The following is a 27,867-nucleotide window of genomic DNA, read 5'->3' as shown; positions in this document are numbered from 1 at the left end:
AACCAGAGTTAGTACATCAAAAACAGAGCCAGAAGAAGCTGGAGTTCTAAAAGGCAACAAAGTCATGAATAACTTAAAGTACTTCGACAGAAATCAATAAAGAAGAAGAAGAAACAACATCAGCTGATCCTCGTCTACAAACAGACGAAAAGACAAAAAAACGACGTCTCCAATTGATCAACAGATCTCTAGTCGCTGTCAGATTCTGAAAGAGTTCAATAAAATAGAACAAGTAGAACCCGCTAGAGAGTTAACGTCTGTGGTGATGTGCAACAATACTCCCACAGTGAAATAACAAAAAATTCTATTATTATTCCCCAACATTTACGGCTAGCTGGTGTCAAAAGCGGCGTATCACAGAACTGACGTAGTAAGGAAACCCCTGAAAAATCGTAGAGTTCAACTTGTAGATCAAGAAAACCAGCGTGTCTTCGCTCATCTTTAATTAATCATCACAGGAACGACGTCGGAACGGCGTTCGTTTCTATGAGGTACGCTAAAACGCGCTTCTGTATACACACTCCGCCCCTCTCAGCAGCCTATTCATTGGTTTTACTTGAATAGGCTGGGGAGGGGCTCATTGATCTTCAGCTGGTCGCTCGTGAAAGCAACGCGTTGCTAGCGACTCCCACGAAGAACACCATCTTCCACGCCCGTTTTTACGACGTTTAGGGAAAGTCTAGCGGAGCTACGCTGGTTTCCGTAATCTACAACCCATCCTCCGCAAATTCGCTGGAGTTTTCGTACTGCGTCAACTTCGTGCTACTCTGGCTTCAAACAGCTGGATATAAACAACGCCAGAAAAATAAAAACTCAAGAAAATCCTCCGAAACTAGAGTGAAACTAGTTTTGGAACTAGGTTTGTAGATCTACAAATTATTTGCATCTAGCAGCAATCATACCTGACGAGATAGAGTTACAAAACAATCACACATCAAAAATCACAGTGAAAAAAAAATAAGGCTTGTAAAAGTTGTTCGCACAACATATGCTGTTCTATAGAATAATTAATTCCCTAGACATTAGCGTGCGTAAGAAGTGTATTGTATAGACCCTGTTAAAGAAGCTAGGAAACACTGTGTCCTCATTGTTTTTCAATAATTGTCCCTCGCGACTTAAATTGTAATGTAAACTTTAAATGCAAACAAATACTACATCACTGATTAAACATTGCAAAAGTTACCCTCGCACCAGAGCCAGAGAACGCTTTCACAAACTCACCTATTATCCGTTTATTCCTTGACGCTTGGATCTGATTCCGGCGAGGTCTAGCGTTAACCATCTGAGCCTCCGCCTCCTAGAAGCGATTTCTAATCAATGTTGGCAAATTTATTGAATGAATTAAAACAACACAATTATTTGTCATCGAAAAAGCGACTCCAATCTCACTTCCCTTTTCGATGAATAGTAGTTACTCTGGAGCACACTCATGTCCCCTTCACTTTTGGAGTGTTGGAGAAGGGAGCTCTTTCATTTCTGGGCGGTTGGCGGAATTACACCCTTAACTTTTGGGCAGTTGGCGAAAGGATCCCCTTCAGCTGAGCTGCAACCCATGAGCTGGACCTTCTGCCTGAGGAAGGCCCGGCTCCTCCCTATCGCACCTATGCTCAGGGGTTTAGGATTCTCTGATTAGTGAACTCCAGAACTGACTATTGCGGTTCTAACATTGATCCAAAAAATGCCACAGAAAAAATACTGCTTTGAGCTTGTTAGGAACGAAAAAGCAAAACTGATACACTTCGATCAAGGAAGAATCAACAATGAATTAAGCATACTTACGAGCATTTCTTGATCACTACTGTAAACAATGTCTTCGCCCTCGGGTTCAGTATCACTCTGTTCACTTGATTCCATTCCGCTTTCCACTTCTTCAGCTTCCGCATCGATCATAGGATGCTTAAGGCTAACAATACCTACATATTCTGCTAGAGTAAAGTGTCCTCTTTTCACCCACCATGTAGTTGTTCTGGCTCTCGTCTTCTTCGTCTTCATAGTCAGTAATGTATTCTACATCGCTATCATCTTCATCACCATCGTCCTGCTCCTGTACAGGATCCTCAGGCGAGGTTGATGGTCGTCGTGCTTGCTGAAAGTAGTTCACCATAGAAATCCAAAAATATCACAAAAATTAAAGAATCAATGTCTAAGACCGAAACTAATGGCAAACGAGCGTCAATTGCAGGCAATAAAATTGTCGAAAATATCACTCACGAAGACTCACTAAGTCATTGCTTCATCATTCACAACATTATTAATGATGGAGTAAGTCCAGAGTTTTCTTTCAGATAAGATTAGTGCTACAACTAATTTGGATTCCAGTATTTTCTTGATGGAACACCTTCAACGACAATGAGTATTGCTACCTTTCTCAAATATCTCTCATGACGACGATCGGTTTCCTCCTCGAGCAAACGATCGTAATGGTCTATTTCGTCATCCGACTCTCCTTCGGACTCCTCATCGCTACCGTCCACTACGAAAGAGTCATTTGAGCAACTGTCACTATCATCAGCTTCCGATGATTCGCCTTCTTCATTCTATGAAAATGCCAATCTTTAGCGAACAAAGCGAAAACAAAATAAAAATTGGTATGGCGTTAGCTTTCAGCTGATACCAAAAACTCTTTTTTTCTGCTCAACCACTTCTGTGTGTCGAGGTCAGTTGAGGTGCTGATCACGAATATCATACTAGTTTTATGGCAAAATACAGAATGAGCACCACAGTAGAAGGATTGAAGAAATGGCACTCTACGGAACTGCCTCAGCTTTTGGATAAATGCGGTTACTACACATATCGATAGCAAATATCAATGCCGTTTTACATTTCCAAGAAAACTTTCATCATTCAGGGCTATTTTGGCTTGTTGCAACGACTTACTGCTAAAGATACCCTTGAAGTCAAACTAAAATATTCGATGAGTCGACTTCAGTCAGAGAAAAATTGGAAATTGCATTTGCACAGAAGTGATGATGACAATACATTCTTGATGAGCACCCCCAGGGGACCTCAGGCTCAGGAGAACATTGAGAAGGGAGAGATGCAGCTACGCCTTACCTCGTCTTCCGAAAACGCTTCTGAACCAATGTTAGCCTCCGTCACCTAAAATATTCAGCATGCAGTGAGAAGCAACCCGAGAGTTTCTTGAAGAAAAAAAACTGTAATGCGTACTTCTGGATAGTGAGGAGTAACGACGTAGTCATCGTACCCGTACGTTCGCGGCAAACAGCTTACACCCAGCTCACACATGCCAGGAAATCCACAATCGGCTCTTAGAAGAGCTATAGCCTGTCTCCAGTTAGTGCGCCAGAGATCTGTAAACAATCTTTCCTCAACTGCAATTGAGGTTAAACTTCTCACCTGCATCTTACCTCTAACCCGCAACAATTAAAAAATAAATAAAACTTCGCAAGAACGAGGTTGTAAATAAATTTAATGGAGATAACAGCAAGAAACATACAAAAAAGGATGGAATTTAATTACAAAATTATATAACTTGGGCTAAGAGTACCTCCATGTTCGCCCAGAAGCAACCGTGTCATTTCTGCGCTCAGGTTAAGCGACACAAGCCGAGGGCAGTTCTCAACGACGTGTTTAATAAGGTCGATAAGACGATCTCTTTGTTCCTCGACTGGCATAGCAATGATGCTAAGTCGACGAATATCGGATAAATGGTCGGCCACCTGATTTAGGAGGCTTTCCGCGCAGCGAACACCCCATACCTAAAAAGTTACGGAACGGCTCTGAATCTTATCAACTTTGGCTGTCGTTGAAATACCTGTAAGTGGAGCTCCTCCAGATCCGGGTAACCATTAACATCAGCTAGTCGCTTCACGAAACTCAACAGAGAAGCAACTGACTTCGAAGCTCCGATTGCGGGTAAAGATACCGAAATTGACACACAGGTAATACAAGGTGGGAGGTGACAGTCGAGATCATCGAACTGCAAGAAACTGACTACAACTAAAAGGATTACTTATCATGCGAAAATAACAGACCACACAAAATCCATCAATGTGGAGCGAGAAATGAGTAAGCCGTTTCAGCTTCGACCGAGAGTTTTTAAAGCGGCCATCAAGTACCCAAGAAGACGGCATTGTCGCTGAGAAAGTGCAATGAACGAATAGATCGAGACTTCGAATAGAGCAGAAAGCCTAGAATATTCCACTGAGCTACGGAAAAAGGTCATGCAGTAATCTTAGAATTGGATGTAGAACTTTCTCGAACGTTGCTTCCTGTGCAACAAATCCGGATTACTTTTTTCTTATAAAAGACTCACATCATTTACACCCATCATCAACTGAGGTAGATAATAATCGAGCGAAACAACAGGCATTGCATGCAAATACATCTGCAACAAGACAATTATAGCAAATACGAGAGTCAATAACAATAATTGCAATAATAAATTAGTACCCTCAAGTGAGAGACGTCAACTTTATAACATTCATACTTTGGCTGGTTGAACTTGAATAAAGCCTACAAATCAAAGCACGTAAGCAAATAAGTAGAAAATATGTTGTCATAAAAACTCAAATTGTTAACCTGCATGACTGAGTCCAATGAACAAAGCCGCGTTAATGCTTGGTTTAATTGACCGAACTGTAAAGTCTCGAAGCGAACACCATATCGACCCATAATGGCCAGCAACTAAAATTTGAATCCAGGACATTAGAATGCACTTATTTTTGATTCAACTCTAACATGTTCACTTTTCAGAGGTAATCATAAAGAAAAAAGACACGCTATCACACCGTATTCAAAACGCTAGACTTCGGGGGCTCAGCTGCCAGTAAAACCTATTTTTGAAAGAAGCAAAATCCCACCTTTTCCGGTGCATTCCAAAAACCTATATAATTAAGTTTCGGAAGTGTGGTGATAATATACGTGGATTTATCCGCATCGCTGTCATCATCGTTTTCCTCTTCTTCGGATGCGGATGTATTCCAAAACGATTGATAACATCGCAATAACACATCCAAATCGAATCTCGTCCTGTTAGAGAAAGAAATATTTCGAAAATTTGCTTGGATTGTTCAAATGTGAAAAAATTTCTTTTAAAAAAAACTAAGGAGGGAGAAACCTACGGATTGTCCGGAACTCTCAAGCCTGTATAGAGACAGCTAAGGCTGGGACATCTTCTTAAAATATTGAAACCATACATTGATGAAGCCTTAGCAGTTAATGATAGCACAGACAACTTGGGGAAATTGAGATCCTAAATATCAACCGATAAAGACAGGAAGGTGAATTGTCATAACGTACAACTTCATAAAATATCAAAACGAGTATGTCAGTGAAGTGCTTTGTAGAATACTAAATGTTTAAGGATAATGGATGCACTAATGATATGCATAGAATATTATGCAGCTCCTCACCGAATTCCTCAAAAATTATGCACACAAAGTGCGGTCAAAAAAAAAAGCACAGAAATTTTAAGACAGAAGTGACAAACACTCTATTTTAAAATCTGAAACAACTCCAAAAAACCTTACCGCCAAATCGTCCAACTCTGCGCTATGCCATATGAGTTCTTCAAGATTGTGAAAAGTGCAACGTAATATTCTCTCCGCACCCTTAAAACAACGAACTAAATGTGCGAATAATAGGAGATCGTTGGAAGAGAGTTTTCAGAGGCTTTGGGAATTCACATAGTATGCCACCGACCTCTAAATCACCTAGGTTTAGAGATGTAACATTGTCCTGACAGTGATATACCATATTAATGAACATTGCAGAGTCAAAAAATGGTTCCGAATACACATATTTCGATGTTCTGTAAAGATAAACGTGCAAAAATTCCCACAATTACGACTAAGTTCAACAACTGTAAAATGAGTTGTCAACAAACATTTGATTTATATACCAACATATTATCCATCTGGTAAAAATCTAGAAATCTAACAATAACTAACTTGTTGAAATGAATCAAGAACAAATCCCGGATTTTTTCCCTCAGGATAACTGGACATATGGAAAGTTGTTCTTCAGAATAAGAATGGAACCAACCGATGCTCTTCGGGGTGAAGTTTTCTTAAAAAGGAAATTTATAGAAAGAAGTGAAACACAGAACGAATTTTTACTTTGCTACATTAAAAGTAAGTATATATATATATATATATATATATATATATACCGGTACTAGAATTTGTTGCAACACTGGGAAGTTTTAAAAATAGTTCCAAAATGCGCTCGGAAAAGCGAACATAAAACGTACCCAACACAAGTCTACGGTTTCCTTTTTCACCAGAGCCAAACTCAGCCAGACGTACTAACATTCGCACCACCTTTCGAACATCATTATGGAAAGCCTTAGTCTGACCGCCACAGTCATCTTCCACGAAAGTTCGTAAGAAAGGATTCTATAGAAGAGAAAATCTACAAAATACCAGCACTGCTTGAGCAGATTTTCTCACGTTATCGCGAAAGAATCGAGCCACGTCAACGGTGAGACCAATTCTCGACCATCGACTAGCTTGCTCAACACACAGTTCTCGCCATTCATGATTTAGAAGCGACAATTTAAGGAAAGCAGGTGTTGAAGACAGGCGATCTATCAAAATGCGCTTCACATCAGCCGGTAGTTCCCCGGTGATTTTCCCGCAACTTCCTGAAACGAAAAAGATTGACAGTTTCGAAAATAAGGCCGATGGAAATATTCAGCAAACCTTGTGTGGGTTTTTCAAGCTTGTCCAATATATCTGGCGTGTCCGACGCATTTGTATCTGTATGGACATCTGTTGTGGAACTAACTGAAAGTGAGTTAAAACCAATTCTCGGGAAACAAAAGATATATAGTCGGGTCAAAACAACGTGAAGCACTAACAGTTGCGTTTCGACAGTTGCGCTCGAAGCAGTGCGATGGAGACAGCGGTTGAAGTCGAGGTGGGACCATAGCGACCTGCACAGATGGGTGGCGATAGCGGGGATCCTTACACGATCCCAACCGCTACACTTCAGCACTCCTCTTCGAGCGCAGCCGCTTACGCAACTGTTCGTGCTTCATATCGTTTTGACCCACTATATAATCTGCTATTTTTCTACCATTAAAAGCAGCGTATCACGAAGCTGACGTGGTACGAAGACCGCAGAAAAAATGTAGATTTCCTGGTGTAGATTACAGAAACGAGGATGGCCCCACTTAATTCCCCAACCCATCTTAAGAAAACCGCTTTAGCTCCTACGAAGTACGTTAGAACGTGCACTCTTGTCCACGCTCCATTTCATCCGGCAGTCTATACCATTGGTTTTAATTGAATATAATGATGAGGAGACTTGATTGATCTTCGATCGTTGGCTCGTGGACGCGGCGCGTTGCAACATACATCATGGGAAAGAACGTTGTTTTCCACGCAGCTTTTGCGACGATTAGGAAAAGATGAGCGGAGCCACACTCGTTTCCGCAATCTACAATACGAACCCGACGTTTTCCCTGAAATTTCCCGTACCTGCTTCGTTTCAATTTCGCGATACGATGCCTTTAACGTTATTCAACATTGTGCTGTTTTCTATCGTTGTTCAGTCTCAAAAACTCTATGCACTTGAAATATCGCAATCATACAAGTAAGCCTTGTAGTAAGTTGAGAATGTGTTCCATGTCTGCAGAATTATACAAACATATGTTACTGTTAGAATGTTTTAAAAACAACGTCTCCGATCCTACAACAAAAGAACAGCAACAAGCGTTAAACCACAAGCGTTTTCAAACCATATTTTTAGACGTGTTTTGGTTCGTTTCCAATAATTTACTTCGCCACCGTTCTTGTTTTGTACTGAGTAAGATTTTTAGAACGTAGTTCTAGTTCAGAATTTTTTTCTTTGCCTCACAGAAGTGGTTATCCTCCTAATTCGTGATCAACAGATTAGCCCAACGTCGACACCACCAACCATCTGGAAAGCCAAAAATACACCAAAAATTAGTTACAATTAGTGATCCGTCTACTTTTTTCTTTATTTTCTGTTTGTTTCTTTTTGTCCTGTCCCTTATCTGTAATCGAACTTCCATTTCTCCAAGCCATTTTCAGAAATGGATTTTGAACAGCATTTCAATGTTAAAACTGCACGTTGCTGACTATAGTAGACTTCTAGTCAGGCTATAGTGGACTTCTAGTCAAAAAATAAACCGTCGCCGACTAGGTGTACATTTGTCACGGCATACTTTGATCACAAACTACTAGAAAGATCCCAGAATTCAAAAATCGACGTAATTCAGCGCGATGACTATGTGTTCAGAGTTCAACCTTCACATTATCCTACGTTTTTCTGTGGAATCCAAGCGAGCGAAATTTGGCACCTGCTAAGCGCACAAAATTTCTGGAGTTTACTATACGCACCGGCGGCAGCGCAGAACGGATGAACAGGATGAATATAGTGGCTCCGTGAGTGAAATACGTTCTTCACAACTTGTTACTTAGCAATTCACTTCAAAATAGTGGACCCTCCAACTTTTACCTCTGTGCCGCTTTCCAACCGATCCAGTGGAACTCTGGCGACGTTTCCGTTTCCGTCGCTGCTTTGCCCGCCCTTTGACAACTTCGGCTATTTCTTTGGAAACTCCATTCCCACTTGTTTCGGCCAAACTTTCAACAGAGTTGTCGACGTCGCTTTCGTCGAAAAATGTGTGAGATACACCTCGGTGCGTGTTTTTGCCCTTGCTTATCCTAGCACTTCCATCGGCATGACCACATCCGACAGACTCGACAGATTCTCGCAAATTATGACTTCCTCTTCTTTTGTTTCTGTTAAATTTAGCTTTGAAATGCTTCTTCGATCTCTTTGCGATCATTCCTGAACTGCACGAGACACAAATTCCTTAGCGTGATGGGGTAAAGAGCGATGAACTGCGATAGACGGAGCCTCACCTTATGAAGACTATAATCCTAACCAGCAAATATTTATAGCTCAAAGCAACGACAGTAGACAATAGCAAAATTTCTCTCGTGGGCTGGGAGCTGGTTTGAACATTTCTATATGAGGATCGTACAACAAATTTACAAGCCTATTAAGAACAGTAATGACTAGTACGCTTAGTAGCGAAATCCTGTCAACATTCAACGAAAGCATGAACTTTCAGAGAATCTAAAGCGATATGAGCCATGAAAAAAAAACATGTGAGCAACAAAATTACAGCTTAGATACTCCAATAAAACCACAATATATTGCATTGCAATAATAATAACTCCATAAAACACTATAATGTACTTTTGGGCAGCATAAACCAATATGAAAAGGATGATATGAATACGAAAGAAGTGAGTGAACACGATGAAATGAAAGCGAATCTATCTAGGAATGTCAAAAAAAGAACTGACTACCTGCAACTTTAGAGACAAGAAAAAATTGGTTTGAACTTTTGAAAGTTGCGGCCCTTTTCTCTTAGAGCCTGCATGGTTGGATTGACTTTCTTGTAGCACTGCTTGGCATTCTCGCTGAGTTTGTTCACCTCCTTTTTCTCTTCAACTACGGCGAGCATGGCAGCGAGGAGATCACTCTAGAATTATGTCAGTAAATAACAAGACTGATATAAATATTCAAAAATACTACATTTGCAGCTAGATTGTCGTTCATGCCCTCTCCAAGTTGTTTGAAGCGAAGGTTCAAATCTCGGTATTTGACCTGAAAATTATTCTAGAACTTGAGATGAACTAACTTTCATAATGCGAAAGAATTAACCTCGAGCTCCATTTCTTTTTTGCTTAATCGCAACATTTCTTCTTTGCATTTGAGCACTTCCCTTTCATGGACCAAAGCGAACCATGATTCCATCGCCCATCCATTTTCAGGGTCTGTAAATAGTGCTCGCATTCGACCTTTCTAATGGCGTTCAGGGTATACTGGAAGGAAGTTTGAGTTAAAAACTCAAATAGACTTTAAGATTTTCAATTACGGTAGAAAACTAGCAGTTGATTAGACAGTGAAACAAAGCTAACAAAAAAGAAAACTAAAGAATACATTAAAAGATTTTAACGTTGGAAGTTGAAGCTTTCACGACGAAGTTCCAAGATATAATTTGCACATATCCACCAAACTCCCCGCATATGACTAAGAAAACGTGTTCAAACGATGGAAGTCTATAGAAACAGTGAGTGAAATGAGTGCGAAAAATGCCGTTTCAGAAGAAACGGCGAGCCTAGCTGGAGAGTTTGACAGTTAGATTTACGCAAGACCTCAAGATGATGTGTCCTAGATTAGATTTAACACCCACATCAAAGGCGAAAAGAATATTCAAATCTCACCTTCCAAAAGTTTCATCTCCAACGACTGCCCCACAGATTTGATTTCTTCAAGGCGAATCTCGCACTCCTGCAAACCACGTTGAATCTCCTGCGCACTGCGACGACGTTCATCATCGTGTTGTCTGAAAATCAGAAATAACGTTTAGTGACAAAAAAAAAGACAGACTGAACATCTCTCCATATATGAGATCGGAGCGAAGTATTCAAATGACAGTTCTAAAAATTCGATTTCTCGAACAATCTAGTGTTTGACAAGGGACTAGAAAATATTCTTATAAATAAACCTTCCACTCGATATTAATATGAAGTTCCATTATTTCCTTTATTTCCATACTTAAAACTGATAAAACTTGATCTGTTTGAACCAAACCAACAAAAACGTTGAGAATATTAATGGCATTCTAGTTGTGCAACATCTAACTAGAGTAGGTAATTCCTGACCAAGTTATTGGATCTACACTTTGAGGTGGCTATCACCATATATAGCAGGGTCGAAACGACATGATGCGTACACACGCCTCGAGAGAAGCCACATACGCAATTGCGTACGTGGTCTCGAGGAACTTCAGTGATTGCGATTCATGTCGTTTTCACCCGACTATACATGTGATTCATTGATTGGTATGCAAGCTATTTTGGAAAGCCTCCAAATTTTGGAATAAATTCTGTGAGTCGCAGCGAAATTATTCAGTTTCACAAGCTTTGTAACTGGTGAAACGTCTTTTTTTCGACAGATTTTCTGCCGCCCAACTGAGGAACACTACCGTACTCACAAAGAGTTCACGCGTTCTGAAGATACTAAATAATCTCGAGACGATATTAACTTCAAACCGTGTTATTCGAATACTGGTTGACTAATCGAGTACTGGAACAGAGTCGAATACCCGATTCCGATCGTTCTATTGAAACTACACAGAACAAGAATAGAATAGCACACATTTGTATGAAAATTTCGAAACTTTGAGGAATAAAACCGACATATCGAGTTGCTTCACAGAGACTAAATTAATTACAATTACCTTCGTATTTTCTCAGCACGCTTTTGGAATAGTCGAATATTTCTCTCATTCACAGATATATGCGTTGGCGAATTACTTGCAGCTATAAAGAGTTTAAGCGGAGATTTAAAAAATAGAAGAAAATTACAAAGCTTTCCTACTAAAAAAAGACAAACCAGCTTCTAATCGAGGAGATGGAGCAACAGCAGCACATGGCACATCACGATTGTCAGGTTCACTTCCTGATAGACTCAAAACAGGATTCGGTGACGTACATGGTGAACTGTGGGCGGATGAGGATGCAGTGTCTGTAATAAAACGATTTAGTAACAAGGGTTCGACAACTTCCTGAAGTAACTATACCTTTAGCTGAATGCTCCTCTCGTTTCAACTTGAAACGCCGGAAAGTACTACCAAGCATGTTTGTTTCTTTACGACTTTCCGAATGAATGCGCTCAGGATTAACATGTGGACTCTTCGACCGCTGCAGTTGAGGAAAGAAAAGTTTCAAAATGTTCCAGAATTGGAGATATAATCGTCCGGACTACGTATCCAGTTTCTTATTTTCTGCAACATAAACTCACTTGTGGTCTCCTAAGCGCATTAGGACTAAATAAACGCGACAGCAACCCCGTGGTAGGAGTTTTTGGTATTGACAGAGCCGGTTGAATCGGTGCTTTGTTATCTTCTGCTCTCATTTCTTCATTTTCATCAACCTAGAAATTACAGTTACTATATCTGCGAAGGCCTCCAAGGTATATCGAGCGTTTCTGAAGCTTCAAAGCCTCAAAATACATAACTGACATGATGAAAAAGTTTCAACTTTGATATATCACGTCCGAAGAAAGTACGGTGCAATATGCTATGCGAAACCAACTGATGAAAACATCTCAGCACTCGACAATACATGATAACTTCTTCCGTTTGTTTGTTTGATTGTTTCTTTGTCACTTAGCGGATAAGTACAAGATAAGATTTTACTGAAACAGAATGAATACGAAAGTTTTTTCATGTGAAAATCTCATTCTAAATCTGATTTCTTGACAACACCACCACTCATGTTCCAAAAAAAACTGGACATTATCTAATGAAAAGATACATCCGATTTAAATTAGCTGCATCGACATCTTACGATTACGATAAGCTAACCGTCAATACGTGTATAGTTGGAAACTCTGAACTTGTCACTCATTCCTTAACTAATAAAGAACTGGATTCCTCTTTTGATGTGCGGCGACCTAGATATACTTCATATTTTATAAGCTCACATGGATGATGAAATTAGTTCATGAAAGGATTAGAATACACAACTACAGTCGCTGGTATTCTAAATCAACAAAAAAAAACTCGTTCGCAACCATCTCTCTCATTTCAATTCAGACATTAATAACTTGTAAAAAATTAAAACAACAAAAGTGGAAATAACGCACCGCTTTCACTATATTTCGATCAACATCTCCAGCGGAAACTGTGAATGAGCGAACAATTTTTGCTGCAGCCATTGCATCTATTTCCAAGGATCCACGACCCTAAACAGTTAATGAATATAAAATATTTTTATACATTGCTATATTAGAATCAACAATATTTTTGCTCTCTAATACACTCACTCGAGGTGGAGAGACTGTATTTGAACGGTTTAATACAGCGTTTGAATGCTGATGTTCAACTGCGGGTGCGGATCTCCTTTCTCCAGAGGGATTATCTAAAAATAAGAAGTCAGCCAAATTAGATAATGGTCGTTAAAGAAAGAACAATGAGTTTCGAGGTTAGCATCGATCAGGATTGAGGCGGGAGACCATTGATCTCCCGCCAAAAGAGGTCACAAATGTGACGATCGAGGTAGGGCTTGGAAAGAACATTTGCGTTATTATAAAATCCTGAATGTGAAGGTGAAAATCCCGTAAATGCCAGTTTAATTAGGACTACATTCTTTACTAAAACACCAAAACAAAAAAAAAAGCCTACAGAGCTAATGTGCCGCCGTAACTGAGCGACCTCGCCATGGCTGAAACTGATCAATAGTTCCAGGAAACACGTGACTTTTGTTATGTAATCAGTAAGTACAACATTGTACAGAACTGGGTACCTCTTCAGATTATCCTTCTGATTGGAACGTTTTCTTGCAGAACTATCCTAACAATGTTATTCTATTTCTATTTTTCGTAGCATGAAAATCAACATTTTTCGTTTGAATGATCCTAATCGTTCTTGCCAATAAACTCAAACTGAATGAAAATACCTCCCTCACTGATTTTCCTTTCCCGAGAACGAGATCGGACGGAGGAAGCGTAAACTAATAGTTGTTATCAGGCATACCCAAAGAACAAAACAAATATACAAATAACCTGAGCCGCCTTTTCTCTCAACAGTACCTCACTGTGCGCTGAATCAATGACAGGGTTGCCAAGCCTACCACATCACCTATATCTAAATGGATAGCAAAAGGGATCCAATAAGGCTCAAACTACTAACCTAATCCCAGTTCTTCGTCTGTCTTCAACTTCGCCTTTAGCCGTGATTCGGTGCGCAATCGTTCCAAATCTTCTGCTTTCTTCTGCAAACTGCTTAGGTACAGAAATTGGAACAAACGTTTCCTAAAGCGACGAATCAGTACCTTCCTTATATCCCATGCGTCTGGTGCAGCCCGTGGTGTAGAAAAATCATCTTCCGCTAATTTATTGCCGTTTATATTTTGTGCAGAAGTGCTGCTACCGTTGGTAGATCCACCCATATCTCGGAAGAATAATTCTCTCGGGGTGTAAAACTTCTCTTCGGGAACCTTCAATGTAATCAAGATCTTTTTCAGTCCACTGGGGATTATTAATTTGAAATATTGAGGAAGAAAATTACTCCATTCTGAACTGGAGATTCAGAGGAATTTCTCGGCGTTGTTAGCTGTGCATTCCGCCGCTCGTTGATTTTGTTGATAACAGATACCACCTAAACATGAAGTTAATAGCCAAGAAAAAATAACGTGGAGAGTTTGAAGGAGGGTTAGAGTAAGGATGACTCCACCTGCGCATCAGTGAGAGGACGTTCTGGATTCTCATCGGAAAATTGCAGCACAGTCTTCTCTAACTCTTCCAGGTCACCTTCTTCTAAAGCATCATCTTCTCCTTCCGTAGCGCTTGATTCGTCATCGCTTCTACACGAACGAGCAGGACTGCTCCTATCTGAATACGATGAAAATAGAAGTAAAAAAAGGATAAAGTCTTTGGCTTATCAATCCGTTTTGAATGCAGCAACGCGTTTTAGTGCAATTCGTATTCGCTGAGGTTTTTTTTTTTTGAACGTGTGTTGGACTTCCAATGAGTTGGAAGAGCATACCGATGTATCAAGTCAGCGTTTTCATCCTCCCAGACAAAACATTGGTACCAATTTATTGACCTCGAAGGGATGAAGAGCTTGGTTGACACTGGGCCATTTTCGAACTATTGAACGCGCAGATACAGAGGACTTCCTAACGACTGCGCTACACCCATCCCATAGAATCAAAACAGTACAAATGAAATGCTAGATGAGACATAAAGCGAAAGATGCAAAGCAAATTCTTACCGGCATCTTCACACGATCGCAACGAGCAGCTTGAGCATGCATCACATTCTGATTCATAATCGGATCCGAAACTAGAGTTCGATGTATTGAACTCCAATTCTGGGCTCTTCGTATCTGCCACCAGCTAAAAAAACAACGTGAAGGTAACTGTCTTCGCATAATTGTTTTCGAAACTTACCACCAAGCTCGACTTCCTCAGCTGATTACTGAACTCAGCTCTTTCAGGAGTACGCTCATCAATGCTCGCTATTTCCGAAATGGGTGAGATGGGTCCACTCTAAATAGCGCGAGATTCGTTTAAAATTCAATCGTAAGCTTTCTTTTCACAAAAAAAAGAAGATATATGCATGAAATAAATCTTCTTAAGGCTATTTTCAGCGACACTAAATCTTGTCATGACACCGGTCCATGAAATATCTTAATATCTTTCATTTCTATACACGATCACATTTCCATTTCATTTATTTCATCTAAGATATTTAGAAACTAAGATATCTTCTCGAACCACTTATTCTTTCTTGGGAGTAACTTTTTGAAATAAAGGTTTGATGGAATGACACTCACAACACCGCATTCTCGAATTCGTTGGACTGTTCTCTCTCGCAATTGTTCAGGCGAGAAGAAACTTAAGGTCGTGGAGCATTGGGTAACTGGATCGCTAAAAAAAAATAAATAAATAAAAACACTAAAAAAGAGAGAGAAAAATAAATGATCTGTCAGACAATCTATAACGGACTCAGATTTAGGCGCAATTGATGGTGCTTCGGCAGTTGGTGACACGTCATTTGCTGTCGACATTTCTTGATCACGATTTGCGTTTTTCTCCAACATTCGGATAGCGCGTTGGATGCGTGCAATCTTCTCTTTTAGAGGTGTGCGAAGATGAGTTTTACAGAAGAACCTTAATAGGTCAAATTGGATAATAGGCTTCCTTCAGAGTTATGCAAGTAACACTTATAAATTCCAAATCTTCATGGCAATTTTAAATGAGATATCAGCGAAGAAAAGGACATAAGTGGAAACGTTTGCATTAACAACTAAATTTGAAATTTATAAAACATGTCTAGCATCACTTTGCATGTTCGCTACGTAGGATAAAAACCTTTTTCAGTGTTCGCTTCGTTCCCACTTTCGGTTCAAAGCTTCGTTTTTTGCTTTTTGTTTCTTCTTTCTTTTTGCTGTAAAAAGAACTGACACGTCCTCTTGCACAATTGCTTGAGTAGTGTTGTTTGAAGGTAAATAACTTATAGGATGCATAAAACTGGGAATTCACAAAAATGAACCGAAACAAACGATAAAAGTGGCTCTGAGGAAGTCCACACATCGTCGTAAAAAAATAAGAAAATCGAGAGTTCTGCGTTCGACACTGGGTCAGAAGTATGTTATTAAAAATGCCAAAAAGGAATATCACTTGAGATGAACTCTCCCATATTGCAACACGAATTTCTTACTTTTGGAACAGTTTCTAAACCTACCTCCTTGGATAATGATACTCAAGGTCCTTATCTTTTCCATACTCTCCAAGCCGCAATGGTTGATTACAGTATGCGCACCGGAAACAATTCTTGTGGACGAACATGGATTCTACCTGCATCCGTTCCGCCAAGTATACTACCTTGAAAACAATGAATTTTAGAAACTTTTAATACGAAAATCTACCCTCACGGACCTTTTCACAAAGGCGACAGTTTTCTTGGCGTCTTGCATTGACGCTGTCATACGCAGACGGCATAACGGGAGCGGACATGTGACGTTTCGGTTGAACCGGAGCAACCGGCTAAAGAAATTTCCGAAAAAAATTCACTACGTGAGAAACAGGAGAGAGATGATAAAAAAGTCACCCTCATAATGACTCCGTCGTTTTGTTGCGAAATCACTTTAGTTTTCTGTGGAGGAGCAGGAGGAACCGACGATTTCGGTGTATCGTTCTATAACAAGTTTACAAAGACGAATAAATAGAATGAGTTGACAACACAAGCAATTTAAACTATGACTGTAAAAACAAATGGAACAGTTAATCTTATAATGCAAACATTTCTAACCTCCGCCATAGCAGTTGGATATGGATTAGGAAGCCGCCACTTTTCAAAGGGGTCAACACCAGCTAGATCACGCCGCTTCATTACTTCGTCGGATTTTGCTATTTTATTGTCATATTCCTGAAATGAGGTGAATTTGTAGTCATCTTAACAGACTAAAACGAATAAAATACGTATAAAAATAACTTACTTTGAACCTGCTCTTCTTCTCTTCATTCGAAAAACCGCTTTCCGCTTCTTTTCGAGCATGCGCCGCATTCGTACGAATAATCTAACAATTTTGAGTATTTCTCGCAGTATTTCTTTTAATATAAAGTAGTTCAACTACCAATAAGTATAATGTTACAAAAGAAACGTAAATCAGCGTACTTTTTCGTCCTGACTGCTTATGTGCTCCTTCTTGGTGTACAAAACACCCATTCCAGAATGTTCCAGCTTCTTTTCCATTTCTTCGATATCGTTCTTAGGAAGTTTTTGCGTCAAGCGTTCAGCCTATAAAACAACAAAATTTCAGTACTCACAAATATTAAACAAATACGATTGCAGTTAGGACGAGATAATGTACCTTGCGATTCTTCTCCAAGTAGAACTCGGTAATTCGTTCCTGAGTTACATCTCCTGAGACGATCCTTTCCACCTTAACGTGAAACTTGTTAGATTTAAATTAGAGAACATACCAGAACAAGTGTAAGAACTTTGAGACGAGGTTCACTTACACCAAGTGAGAAAAAAAGATCGTTGACCTATTTGTGACACGTCACTGTTCCGGACATAGTGCTTGGTGCCATATAGGTCAGTTTTCTGGTTTGTTCATCAAAAAATGTTAAGAAAGATCTACTTTGCAAAATAAACTCTTGCAAAATGAGTAGAGGTAGAACTTAAAATAGAGTATTTGTCTCGCTTGATGTGACCACCACCAACTCTGCCTGCCTCACAAAATCACTAGTAAGTTTAAAATCTTGAACTGAACACATATCACTTCAAAAACGAAAGCGGAAAAAATTACAAAAAAGATAGGAATAAAGTAAAATGGAGAATGTGAATGTTTGAAGTTTCATCTAAGAAAAACTTCTAAAATAAACTGATGGTCAACAACCACAACACCTTCTGTACGAGCTCGGGATTAAGACGATCGACATGAGGCCGTTTCGTGAAGTGCTTTGCATCCTCATCCTTAAAACACGTTCTAAATCTGTGGGATAATCAAGAAGATCTAAGCGAGAATCGCACTACCTTCTGCTCGGTCAATGTTTTGTAGGAATAGCGGCGAATAACGGTTGAATTCCTCTTAGGGATTCCGTCTAATTCAAACTCGTTCTCAAGGTCGTTGTCTGGTCGTATACAAGCTGATGAAGACAGCACAGTCTAAATACTTGAAGTGTAAACAGGAAAAAAAAGAGAATGCATAGAAGCGATTCAAAGAAAAAATCCTCGGACACAAAAATCGCTGCAACTGTGACGTTGAGTTTAAAAAAAAGATTCTAAACAGTAGACAACAAAACAGTTATTACTCTTCTGCTGTTTACTATTTAAATGTACAGCCATCTACGAAAACCTGTAGGAACTTGCTTTTTTAGTTTCTTCTTGTTTTATTGCTTTCTTGGATAAATTACAAATCAAAAGAACAAAAATATAGACATTTTTGTTGGGCGATACAGCTCCCTCAGAAAATAGCTGGCTGGATCATATTTCAACTGCTCAGCTCCGACGCTGGAGCCGAAGGTTGATTGTCCACGTCTTCCAATAAAATAACAAATAAAGATACGTGAGTAAGCTCACATTCTCAACAGTCATTGTATTCGGTGCAGCAAACGATGAACATCTAATTAAATTGTCCGCCAATCTCTGAATTGGTCCAGATTTTTTTGGATTGGATGATGTCACCTGAAACAAAACAAATGCAGAGACGTATAACGGATAATGGAAGTACTACGGTCTTACAATATTCATGTGAGCCTAAATTTCTACTGCAGAAAAAGGTGAAGAACGGACGTGACAAAGGAAAATTTTTAAAAGAGATTCCAAAACACATATATAGTAGTATGAAGCAGAGAATGTCTACGCTAAGCATCACCATCGGATCTGCCTGAAGCCTAATGAGTGACCTGCAGTATGGACGGAAAGCTGGATTGAAAAAGAATCACCACAAGGTTTATTATAATATATCACACATTTGCATTGCGTTTAATCTCTAGTCGTATAGTCGGGTCAAAACGACATAAAGTGCAGCTGCGTTAGCGGTTGTGCTCGGAACGGCGCGGTAGAGCTAGCAGTTAAGATCAAGATGGGACCATCGTGAGCTGCAGCCATGAATGGCACTAACAATAGTCCCCTCGATCCTAACTGCCACGTTTCACCGCGTCGCTTCGAGCGCAGACGCTTACGCATCTGGATGTAGCATCAGGAACGTTTGACGCGACTATATTTTTGGATAAAAATGTAAAGAAAACCTACCGGTTTCTGATTTTTTCGTTTCTGGACTGCATGAGACCTCAGCGTAACCATAGCATTCTTTAGATGATTGTTGTCTGTTCTAGAAACCAAGAAATGATGAATTCTTACTACTTGAGAAGATGCAATCAGAGTTGTATCATCAATACCTTTGCACGTACAGACTGATTAGAAAACTGAATTTTTACATAACTGTCGTTTTGGTCACAAACTTCTCATGACCGCACCAGAACCTTTCGTTGAATTGCATTGAATTCGAAATACGCTCATAACAAACCTTATGTAGTGAACGATCTTTTCAATATAGTCGTATTTTGCGTTCTCCCTGAGATTAGCCCATCCATGTACAGCACAAGGCTGCAAGATTCCCATTTCTTCTCTCACAGCATTGAATGCAGCCTGAAAGAACGAAAGATGAACTTCCAATCAGAAAACGAAATTTGAGACCAGCTTCCGAGAAGAGGAAAAAGATTGCAAACAGTATAAAACGTCTTTTAATAGCACAACCAACCTGCAACCTTTCTTCTGCATCCTGCATGCTGATAACTTTGAAATAATCCAATGCACCAGGTCGAAACTTAGCCACTAGTCCAGCAAGAGCTCTTCCATCACTCCAACTTAACATGCGACATTTTGATATCAATCCAGAAGGATGCAAACTACAAGACCTTCAGAAAAAATCACAACTTACCACCCATCAAGATCAAACAGCTTTATCTTATATGGGGCAAGCGCATGATGACAGAATTTCCATAAAGAATACTTCCGTAAAGCAGGATTTGTATGAACAGAAGAAGCATTATTCAGCACCAGTGCTTGTCCAATCGGAGCTCAAAAAGAATGAAATGAACAAAAAGATAAAATATGTTGAAAACGCATACGGTAAAAGCTACAACGTTAATTTGGAGGTTAAAAATTCTGCTAAAAGTGAATACTGCATTGTTAATTTGATGAACAACATTAACCTAGTGAACACAATCCAACAAAAGAAAGAGTGAGACACTGTCGCAAAAAAAAGAGGCAGCGCGGAAGAGACACGTCATCGGATGATTGCCCTAAAGCAAAAAAAAGCACCGCTTAAACAGCGCAATATCTGGATGCTGGGCTGAATCCGGTTGTGGAATAGAGTAATGTTCCAATCCTGTTCTTTTTTAGGCTGTCGAGTAAATTTTTGAACAAACACAGGTTGAAATAGGCACCTTGAGGCTTAGCCGCTTAACATTGTTATACATGCACCTCACTAGGCAACAACCATTAGAAACGCACACTACCATGTTGAACTAGTTTGTATTCATATGTTTTATATCTGTTTACTGGTTATCACTACAACATCGACCAAGATGCTTAAATACCTATTTCAATTAGTAGTTGTTTCAAAAATTGGCTCCAATCCCTAATAAAAGGACAGAGACAAACCCTTTACTCTACTCGAGCACCGAATTCAGCTTACCATCCAGGTTCTGCGCTATTTTTTATTCACCTACCAATTTCAAGAATCAAGCGCGAAGTAAATACCAAATAGTTAAATATAGTCTTGAAAAAACGAGAAAGACTTCTTACAAAACCCATATGTCGCAGAACAAGACAACAAGAGTTTTTTGAAAAATAGACTTTCATTGGAATAAACCCCTAAAACATATAAAAACGAAATAAAATATGATAATGACAACATCCACTGGTGACTTATCTACCAATCTGATAACATTTCAAATATAGAAAAAAGCATGACTATCTAGAAACCCGCACTCACCCATTCTTGGATTGTCAGAGCTCACAATCTGAACCACGTCTTCTGGCTGCAACGTTGTCTCCAATGATACATAGCGCGTTCGTGGGTCAATAGTATACTGAGAAAAGACATGATAAAGCAACCCTAATACATAATAATCAGATAGAAAATTCAGCAGCACAATTAGATAGTTCATACCTTACTTATCGCCTTGTTCATGTTGTCTTTAGTAACCTGAGCCAGTAAACGGTAAATGCTTTCCCGTTCGGCGATCATTTCCAGCGGACCTGCAGCAGCGAAGAATAATTCGGATAAAAATAACCAATAAGCAAGAAATTATATCATGAACAAAAAGCAAACCCCTCTGATTCAATCCGTACTCTCTGACCAACCATGCGGTGTCCAAAACTCCCAAAAAGCCACGAGCGCAACCTGATCCCGTCGGCCAAAACGGCTGAAAGGACGAGCAATGAATGAATAAAAATGCAATTTTATCGACATTATGAATAAGCAGACACATATAGAAGGAAAAAAGAGGGAGATAAAATATCCAAAAAAGAACCCCAAAACATCCCACGCACCTCATGTAAAGAATCTCCGACGATACCCATCAAGAGGTATCTGTTCATTCTTTCTACCAATCGAACGGAGCATTTCGACGAGTACAGGCTTGTAAAGTCGAACATTGCGATATCTTCCTCTCCTCGATGGTTCTTCGCAAAATTCAAAGCAGGCAGCTTCCCTAAAAATCTAATAAATTACAAAAAAAACGTCGTGCAATATGGAGTATTAAAGTATTGCTGAATCAGAAGCGTGCACCAAAGAGATAATCAAAAAGATAGCACTTTCTTTTTCAACGTGCGTTGACTGTGCTTAGATACCTCATTCAACGTGAGGTTCATTCATTCGATTCAACACACTTCAATATTCACTGATGAATCTCAAGGTTTAAACAAGATAGTTGATCCTACAGGAAAAAAAATTCTGGCACAAAACAAGAACGACCACCACTTTATACTAGCTCATATTTTTGAGCATTTTGAAGGACAGACAGGTGAAAGTTATTAAAGTATTTAGAGGACGTTGATCATTACACATTAAAGGTGTAACGAGTCTAAAAGATCCCGAATGTTAACATTTACAGAAATTTATTTTTGAACGGCAACGGAAATAACCAAATCTTCTTAATCAAACAATTCGAGAGAAATTGCAATTATACCATTGGTAGCAAAGTCAGCAGCCGCCTGTGCATATCGACACAATGCCTCCTGATCAACATTTTGACTGGATAGAAGTTGTGAAACGTCCTCGTTATCCTGAAAAAAGTGGGTATTGGCGTTTTTCATTGTTGATGAAAGTCGGTGATCCTGCAGTGTTAACTGGAAAAAATCAGCATAAATTCCCCTTGATCAAAGAAAACAAACACCTCTACACAGGCTAAACACTATGCCCAAATATTTGACTACATTAAAGGCATCACTCCTCGAATCTGAGGTGGTACGGATTTCAGGAGTATTCGTATACGGGATAGAAGATTATGGGGAGGAGAGTGTCCGTCCATTTATTCCTAATTGCCGTAAAAAACGGCCCGGAAGATACTGCCTCTGGCATTCTGGCGCACTTTCTTCTACAAGGAATTCGACTGGAGCGCGCTAACATTGTGCGGCGCCGCATCTTCCGGGCCGTTTTTTACGGCAATTAAGAAGAAATGGACGGAATCACCCTTCTCTCCATAATCTACTATCCCTTATAAGAATACTCCACCTGAAATCTGCACCACCGCAGATTCGTGGGGTGATGCCTTTAAATTACGACAAGAGTATTATTATTCGCGTTCTATAAGAGTATTTTCAAGTGCTTGATTAGTAATGAACATATCAATTAGGAATATCCTGAACTATATAAAATAAATACTATATCAACAGAAACTCTCTAATATTTTAGTATCCAGTCTGTTTTAGTGATCTTTTTGATCTGTACCTACCACATGCACATGTATTGATCCTTTATCTGGTCATAAATAGCTGTCTCGACGTTGACTCTTTTTTCAATTCACTCCTCCTCACTGACGAGCCTCGGGAGTGAATTATTAGTTCTATCTTCTTCGCTGTAGTTTTTTTCCTCCTTATTCCGTCTAAGAGCAAAGGCGAGATGGAATCCTATGCTATTCCTTATTCTTTGTGTTCTATTCTCCTGTTGTTTAAAAAAACGTTCATACCTATCAATCAACTTAGATAAAATTTAATATAAGAGTTGGCAACTTATATGATGTACGGTAATCAAGAGAGCAATGATTTTACTGAATTGGTTTTCTACACGAAAATTGAAAATACCCACTCATGCTTCAAAGATTTCTCTTTTTTTTCTAATTTTTCGTGCTTTTTTTGCTGATGCACAGCCTTGAGATGCAAAAAATTGTACAGAGCAAGATAACACGCTGCAAAAAAAAAGATTAATTGGAACAAAACCGGTTTGACATACTGCTCACAATAGTAATTCATCCTTCAGTGATCCCAACAAATAAGTAATAAAAAAATCTAAATGACTACTACAAAGGACAAGAAGCAACGCTTTAACGGCTTTCATTATTTTATTGAAGATTCACGTTAAGTCTCTTTGTCATTCCTCTTCTTTGTCGCTCTTGATTTGTGAATTCGTTTGAATATGAAGTGAGTTCTCATTACACTTGCAGTGCTCTACATTTCATTCCGATTTGATGCACGTTCAGCATTTCCGCTGATAATATCTTTGCACTATAACGGATCGGACTGAACTATCACAGATGTGCTGTCAGCAAAGTGTCAGTGATCTCCAACAACCAATAAAAATTCAAGAAGTACTACTGCACTTAAAAGTGTTACACACCTGAAGGATGACTCCCATATCCAGAAGACTTTGTTTCTTCGCACACATCACAAAATAGTGCGTATCATCCTAAAAAGTGTAATTTGAGCTGCAGCAGAGAGGAATTTCTAAATACAAGAAGAAACGTATGACGCAACATGCCTTATAATAGACAATATTTTCCAAATCGACACCGGTTTTGGCATACATCTCCTTGAAAAACGACTGATTAAAGATGTATGCGACTCCGCTGAAAAAGAATGTTGTTGTCCAAAAAAAAATATTCTAAAAGTAATCGTCATGCGGAAGTTAGCATAGCACAGCCTCCACATTGAAAATCTGTATTTTCCTCTTAATTACCTGATTTCAGGCACTCTTTCCTCTGCCGGTGTCTTGTTGTTGATAAAATTAGCTGTTATTCCTATTGCTAACTTGCCCCGCATTTCTTCACGAGGAAATCCTGAACAACAGTATTATTCTAGTGAGGTTGCCCAGAGATTATTTGAAAAAAAAGTTACTGCTGAAAACATCGGAATAGGGATGAAAAGGTCCCCATCAATGACTATAGGTGTTCAGCAAACCAAATTAACCATTAAAAAAGTAACTTTCTGGTAGAAGTATCATGTTTAAGCTCTAGTTCTGGATCAGTGTCATGCAGTAAAAAGTACCTAGCATCGCAGTATCAGAAATACTTTAAAAAATAATTTTTCCAACTAGTAAAATATGAGATCTATCCAATGTCTGTCATAAGCAGCGTGTACTCCCATGATGATTGCATGATTTCTCGTTCATATTCGTATTCGATCGCATCCACTTCTACTTTGAAAGCATTGTATGTAAAGATTTGAATCTAGCAATATACTACATTACTCGTCCACCACCTACCCCTTGTAATCATTCTTCCCCTTCTATGAGTTATTGTGGTTTTTCTAACTCAATTAAATCTACTTCTTTAGAAGAATACCAGGAAAAAATATGTGAGTAACAAATTAAGGGATTAAGGATAGCGTTTAGAACCCAGATAATGAATTTTAGTTCAAGTTGAACGAGATAGAAATTCGGATCCAAGCCAAAATTTTGCAAAAACGTCTAACGTCTACGTTAGCATTTCGTCATTGTTTGTCACCCTACCGGAAGGGGCACTCGTTAGGCGCATTAATTTACGACCCTACACAAACGATAAGTTTTCCTAAACAGCTGACAAAGCCGAAACATGACATTCCAGCCTAGTCGCCTATTAAAAAAGAAAAGAACCTGAACGGTTGCAATATTTTGCCCACGCAACAGTCCTTATCAGCGACAATTCCTGCAGAAAACTGCTTTTCCGCACTCTTACAAAATTTACACCAACGAGAAACTCATGTCCTCATTTCGCCCTTTCAATTGCACGTCCCTGTCGAATGTTTGTCATTTTCTTAACTGTACACTATGTAAACAGAAAAATGGAACAGAGGTACTGATCCACTAAGAAGTTTTCAACTTTTTGCAGATTACTATTTCCGCACATTTAATGAAAACAAAAATATTTCTCGTGCACAAAAAATCTTTTGCACAAATCACAGAATAAGGTAGTTCAACCGGGTGAACGTACGACCTGGTCGCGTCATTCAGCCGGTAGAACGCGTTCGTCGGACAATATAAGTGTCGAAGAGTATTATCACAAATTATGTCAAAATGCAAAATCATATGAGTGCATAAAATATTAGGCCAGAAATTCAATGTTAATATCCTTTAAGAGATAATTCAAGGTGCAGCTGTCAATTTTCAAGCGATTAAACAAATAAAATAAATTCTGGAAAACGGAGCGAAAATCTACCAGAAGCAAAACATTAGAGGTCAAAAATATTACTGGTTATACATCGTCTTGGAAAAAAAAACTATGTCAACCACGGATTAAAATTAGTTAAAAGTGTCATACACTTTTCTTCCCTAAATTTCGGCAAATACAATGATCATCGCATGTTTTGAGCAATCAATTCATTTCTCGGACAAATTTGAAGCGGCGCAGTTCTGTTAGAATCTTCTTCAAAAATTTTGTTTGTTTTTCTCATAGAATCTCCAACAACAACTGGCAAAATCTCGCGCGTGCGCGGAACAACAATAGTTCTGCGCGACAAACGAAAGTCGTGAACTCAAATAATTGAACCGAGTGAATCGCCAGGTACGGGTGGCTGTCAAAACAACAGAGTTCACCTGCTTATACACAAAACATCATTAGAACAATTGACTGGTGCAAAAGTAGAGCAGGAAGAACTCATCGTTCAGATTTTTTCAAAGAAAGTGTGAGGCACACATGCTATCCTACCCTCATCTAAACCCTCATCTAAAACCATCGCAGAGGTCAAAGTATCAGTTCCTTTTTCTTCTTCCACTCTTTCAACTTTGAGAAAGCTCAAAATGAGAGTTTAAGGATAGTGATATGCCTGTTTTGAAAAGTACAGGTTCTGTTTTGGGCACCAGCCATTAAAACGTGTCCACGAAAACCGTGACTCCACCGATACACTTCAACACCTGCCAAAGTCAGCTCCGCCTACCTCCGAATTCTAGGGTTCCGCTTCCGCAAAAGCGTCGCTAAATATCGCAGCACATTTCCCAGGTGGGCTTTGCCCATCGCTTACGCAGCATCTACGTCTTAAATAAATAAAACCCTGGCAGAATGGGAATGTATGAAGAACAAGAATAGCAACCGATTAGTTTGACTTAAATAAACTGATCAAAAGATCAACAAAAGATCCGCACCTGGTACGGTATTCCGTTTCCCGTCGGCTGCTATAAGAACATCAATGTCGTAATCAGAGAGAATATGACCTTTCGGCTCCAAGCAAGCACGAAATCCAGTAACTGAAATAGACAAATTCTCCAAGTGTATCGAAGCCTATGGAGAAAAAAAAACTGCTACCGTGATTATCCTGCATTTTTGGGAAGAGTAACTGAACAAATGAAACTGAATCATGGATTTGAACGCCAAAGCAGAGTGCGACTTTAAGGAGAATGCATTGTAGTTGTCGGATACCTAAAATTTTCAACAATGGAAAATTCTCAACTTTACCAACCCAATGCACCACTCACTGATATGTTCGATGCTGCCCGTACAAAATTTTGGATAGAAAATCTTGGCGCCTAATGATTTCAAATCTTGAATGACAAACTCCCAGAGATGTAGTACATTATTACGACTAAATCGATCGCGCTGTTCTACGAGAACAACCCGAGATCCCAACAGCGCACATTCAATAGCGGCTCGTAAACCACATGGTCCTGAACGAAGCACCTCTCATATTGGGCAACTATTGCACGTGATATAAAAACTTGAACGAACCAGCTCCGATTACGAAAACGTTCAATCGTTCACCGGCTTTCTGCTTCTTGTACTCAGCAAGTTCCCATTTCTTATCAAGAAGCTTGAACAGCTTTTGCGCTTTCCAGTCATCCAATAAACGAAGCCTAAGAGAGACGTAATTACGTGAAACATCAAAAGAAATTGAAGAAGTTTAAACGCTAGATTCAAGAATAAAATCTTACTGAGAAACGAGTAAAAAGCCTACTTTTTGTATACATTTACAGAATCAGACGGATCAATATCAGCCACTATGCACAGTTGATAAAAGGCATTTTGTATGGAGCGAAAAGTCGACGCAGTGACAAAATTCTCGAAAACAGCGCCAGTGTCCATTGTTGCCTATCCAATTAAGAGAAATGTCGTCTACTAAACATCTGAAAACAGCTGAATCTACACGTGATTCTAACAAACACAGCACTGTCATGGTATATTCTCGGGAGATAAGTAATCAGAAAAAGGAGCGGTGTTTCTGACACTCAATGCATGACTGTTAATAAAACTGTCACAATAGCAATTTTCCATAGTCAGAGGGCATTCTCGAAAACCCTCGTACACATATAACTTCGAATAGTGAAACTAATATTAAACGAACAAAATCCACAACACGTAGAATCTGACATACAGTCGCGAGAAAAAAAAAACTAATTCAATTTTATGAGATCGTAAGATGCAGAGA

General features: G+C 39.2%; 1 protein-coding gene across 3 annotated transcripts; it reads right to left on the bottom strand.

Moving 5' to 3' along the window:
* Nucleotides 1-188: 188 nt before the first annotated feature.
* On the bottom strand, nucleotides 189-27,524 carry RB195_020205 (uncharacterized protein; the record flags this gene model as incomplete). Of its 3 annotated transcripts, XM_064188416.1 has the most annotated exons (68): nucleotides 189-205; nucleotides 1,222-1,297; nucleotides 1,780-1,896; nucleotides 1,955-2,086; nucleotides 2,364-2,537; nucleotides 3,055-3,099; nucleotides 3,169-3,311; nucleotides 3,509-3,719; nucleotides 3,776-3,940; nucleotides 3,996-4,151; nucleotides 4,277-4,348; nucleotides 4,414-4,476; nucleotides 4,543-4,647; nucleotides 4,824-4,992; nucleotides 5,085-5,215; nucleotides 5,493-5,573; nucleotides 5,665-5,773; nucleotides 5,913-6,030; nucleotides 6,215-6,359; nucleotides 6,414-6,607; nucleotides 6,666-6,749; nucleotides 8,449-8,789; nucleotides 8,859-8,995; nucleotides 9,398-9,487; nucleotides 9,541-9,612; nucleotides 9,670-9,782; nucleotides 10,233-10,354; nucleotides 11,252-11,333; nucleotides 11,407-11,538; nucleotides 11,594-11,714; nucleotides 11,815-11,946; nucleotides 12,661-12,759; nucleotides 12,841-12,935; nucleotides 13,706-13,787; nucleotides 13,848-14,012; nucleotides 14,084-14,173; nucleotides 14,249-14,406; nucleotides 14,789-14,912; nucleotides 14,967-15,065; nucleotides 15,353-15,446; nucleotides 15,525-15,689; nucleotides 16,264-16,403; nucleotides 16,458-16,565; nucleotides 16,630-16,716; nucleotides 16,831-16,947; nucleotides 17,018-17,098; nucleotides 17,197-17,319; nucleotides 17,393-17,464; nucleotides 17,932-18,000; nucleotides 18,061-18,192; nucleotides 18,607-18,711; nucleotides 19,282-19,360; nucleotides 19,556-19,677; nucleotides 19,790-19,895; nucleotides 19,970-20,108; nucleotides 21,029-21,125; nucleotides 21,206-21,294; nucleotides 21,368-21,461; nucleotides 21,589-21,749; nucleotides 22,227-22,323; nucleotides 23,873-23,941; nucleotides 24,014-24,101; nucleotides 24,212-24,311; nucleotides 26,591-26,692; nucleotides 26,751-26,864; nucleotides 26,921-27,109; nucleotides 27,171-27,295; nucleotides 27,397-27,524. In XM_064188416.1, 68 exons carry the CDS (start codon nucleotides 27,522-27,524, stop codon nucleotides 189-191), a joined length of 7,953 nt encoding a protein of 2,650 aa, XP_064044295.1. The 3 variants fall into 3 exon arrangements, with proteins under 3 accessions (XP_064044295.1, XP_064044297.1, XP_064044296.1); XM_064188414.1 differs by lacking the exons at nucleotides 189-205; nucleotides 1,222-1,297; nucleotides 1,780-1,896; ... (18 more) ...; nucleotides 8,449-8,789; nucleotides 8,859-8,995 and having other exon boundaries at nucleotides 9,320-9,487; XM_064188415.1 differs by lacking the exons at nucleotides 9,398-9,487; nucleotides 9,541-9,612; nucleotides 9,670-9,782; ... (40 more) ...; nucleotides 27,171-27,295; nucleotides 27,397-27,524 and adding an exon at nucleotides 9,065-9,094.
* Nucleotides 27,525-27,867: the final 343 nt, after the last annotated feature.

This window comes from Necator americanus, chromosome II, assembly GCF_031761385.1.
Source record: "Necator americanus strain Aroian chromosome II, whole genome shotgun sequence".
Lineage (NCBI taxonomy): Eukaryota > Metazoa > Nematoda > Chromadorea > Rhabditida > Ancylostomatidae > Necator > Necator americanus.
This window is presented reverse-complemented; position numbering and strand designations above follow the sequence as displayed.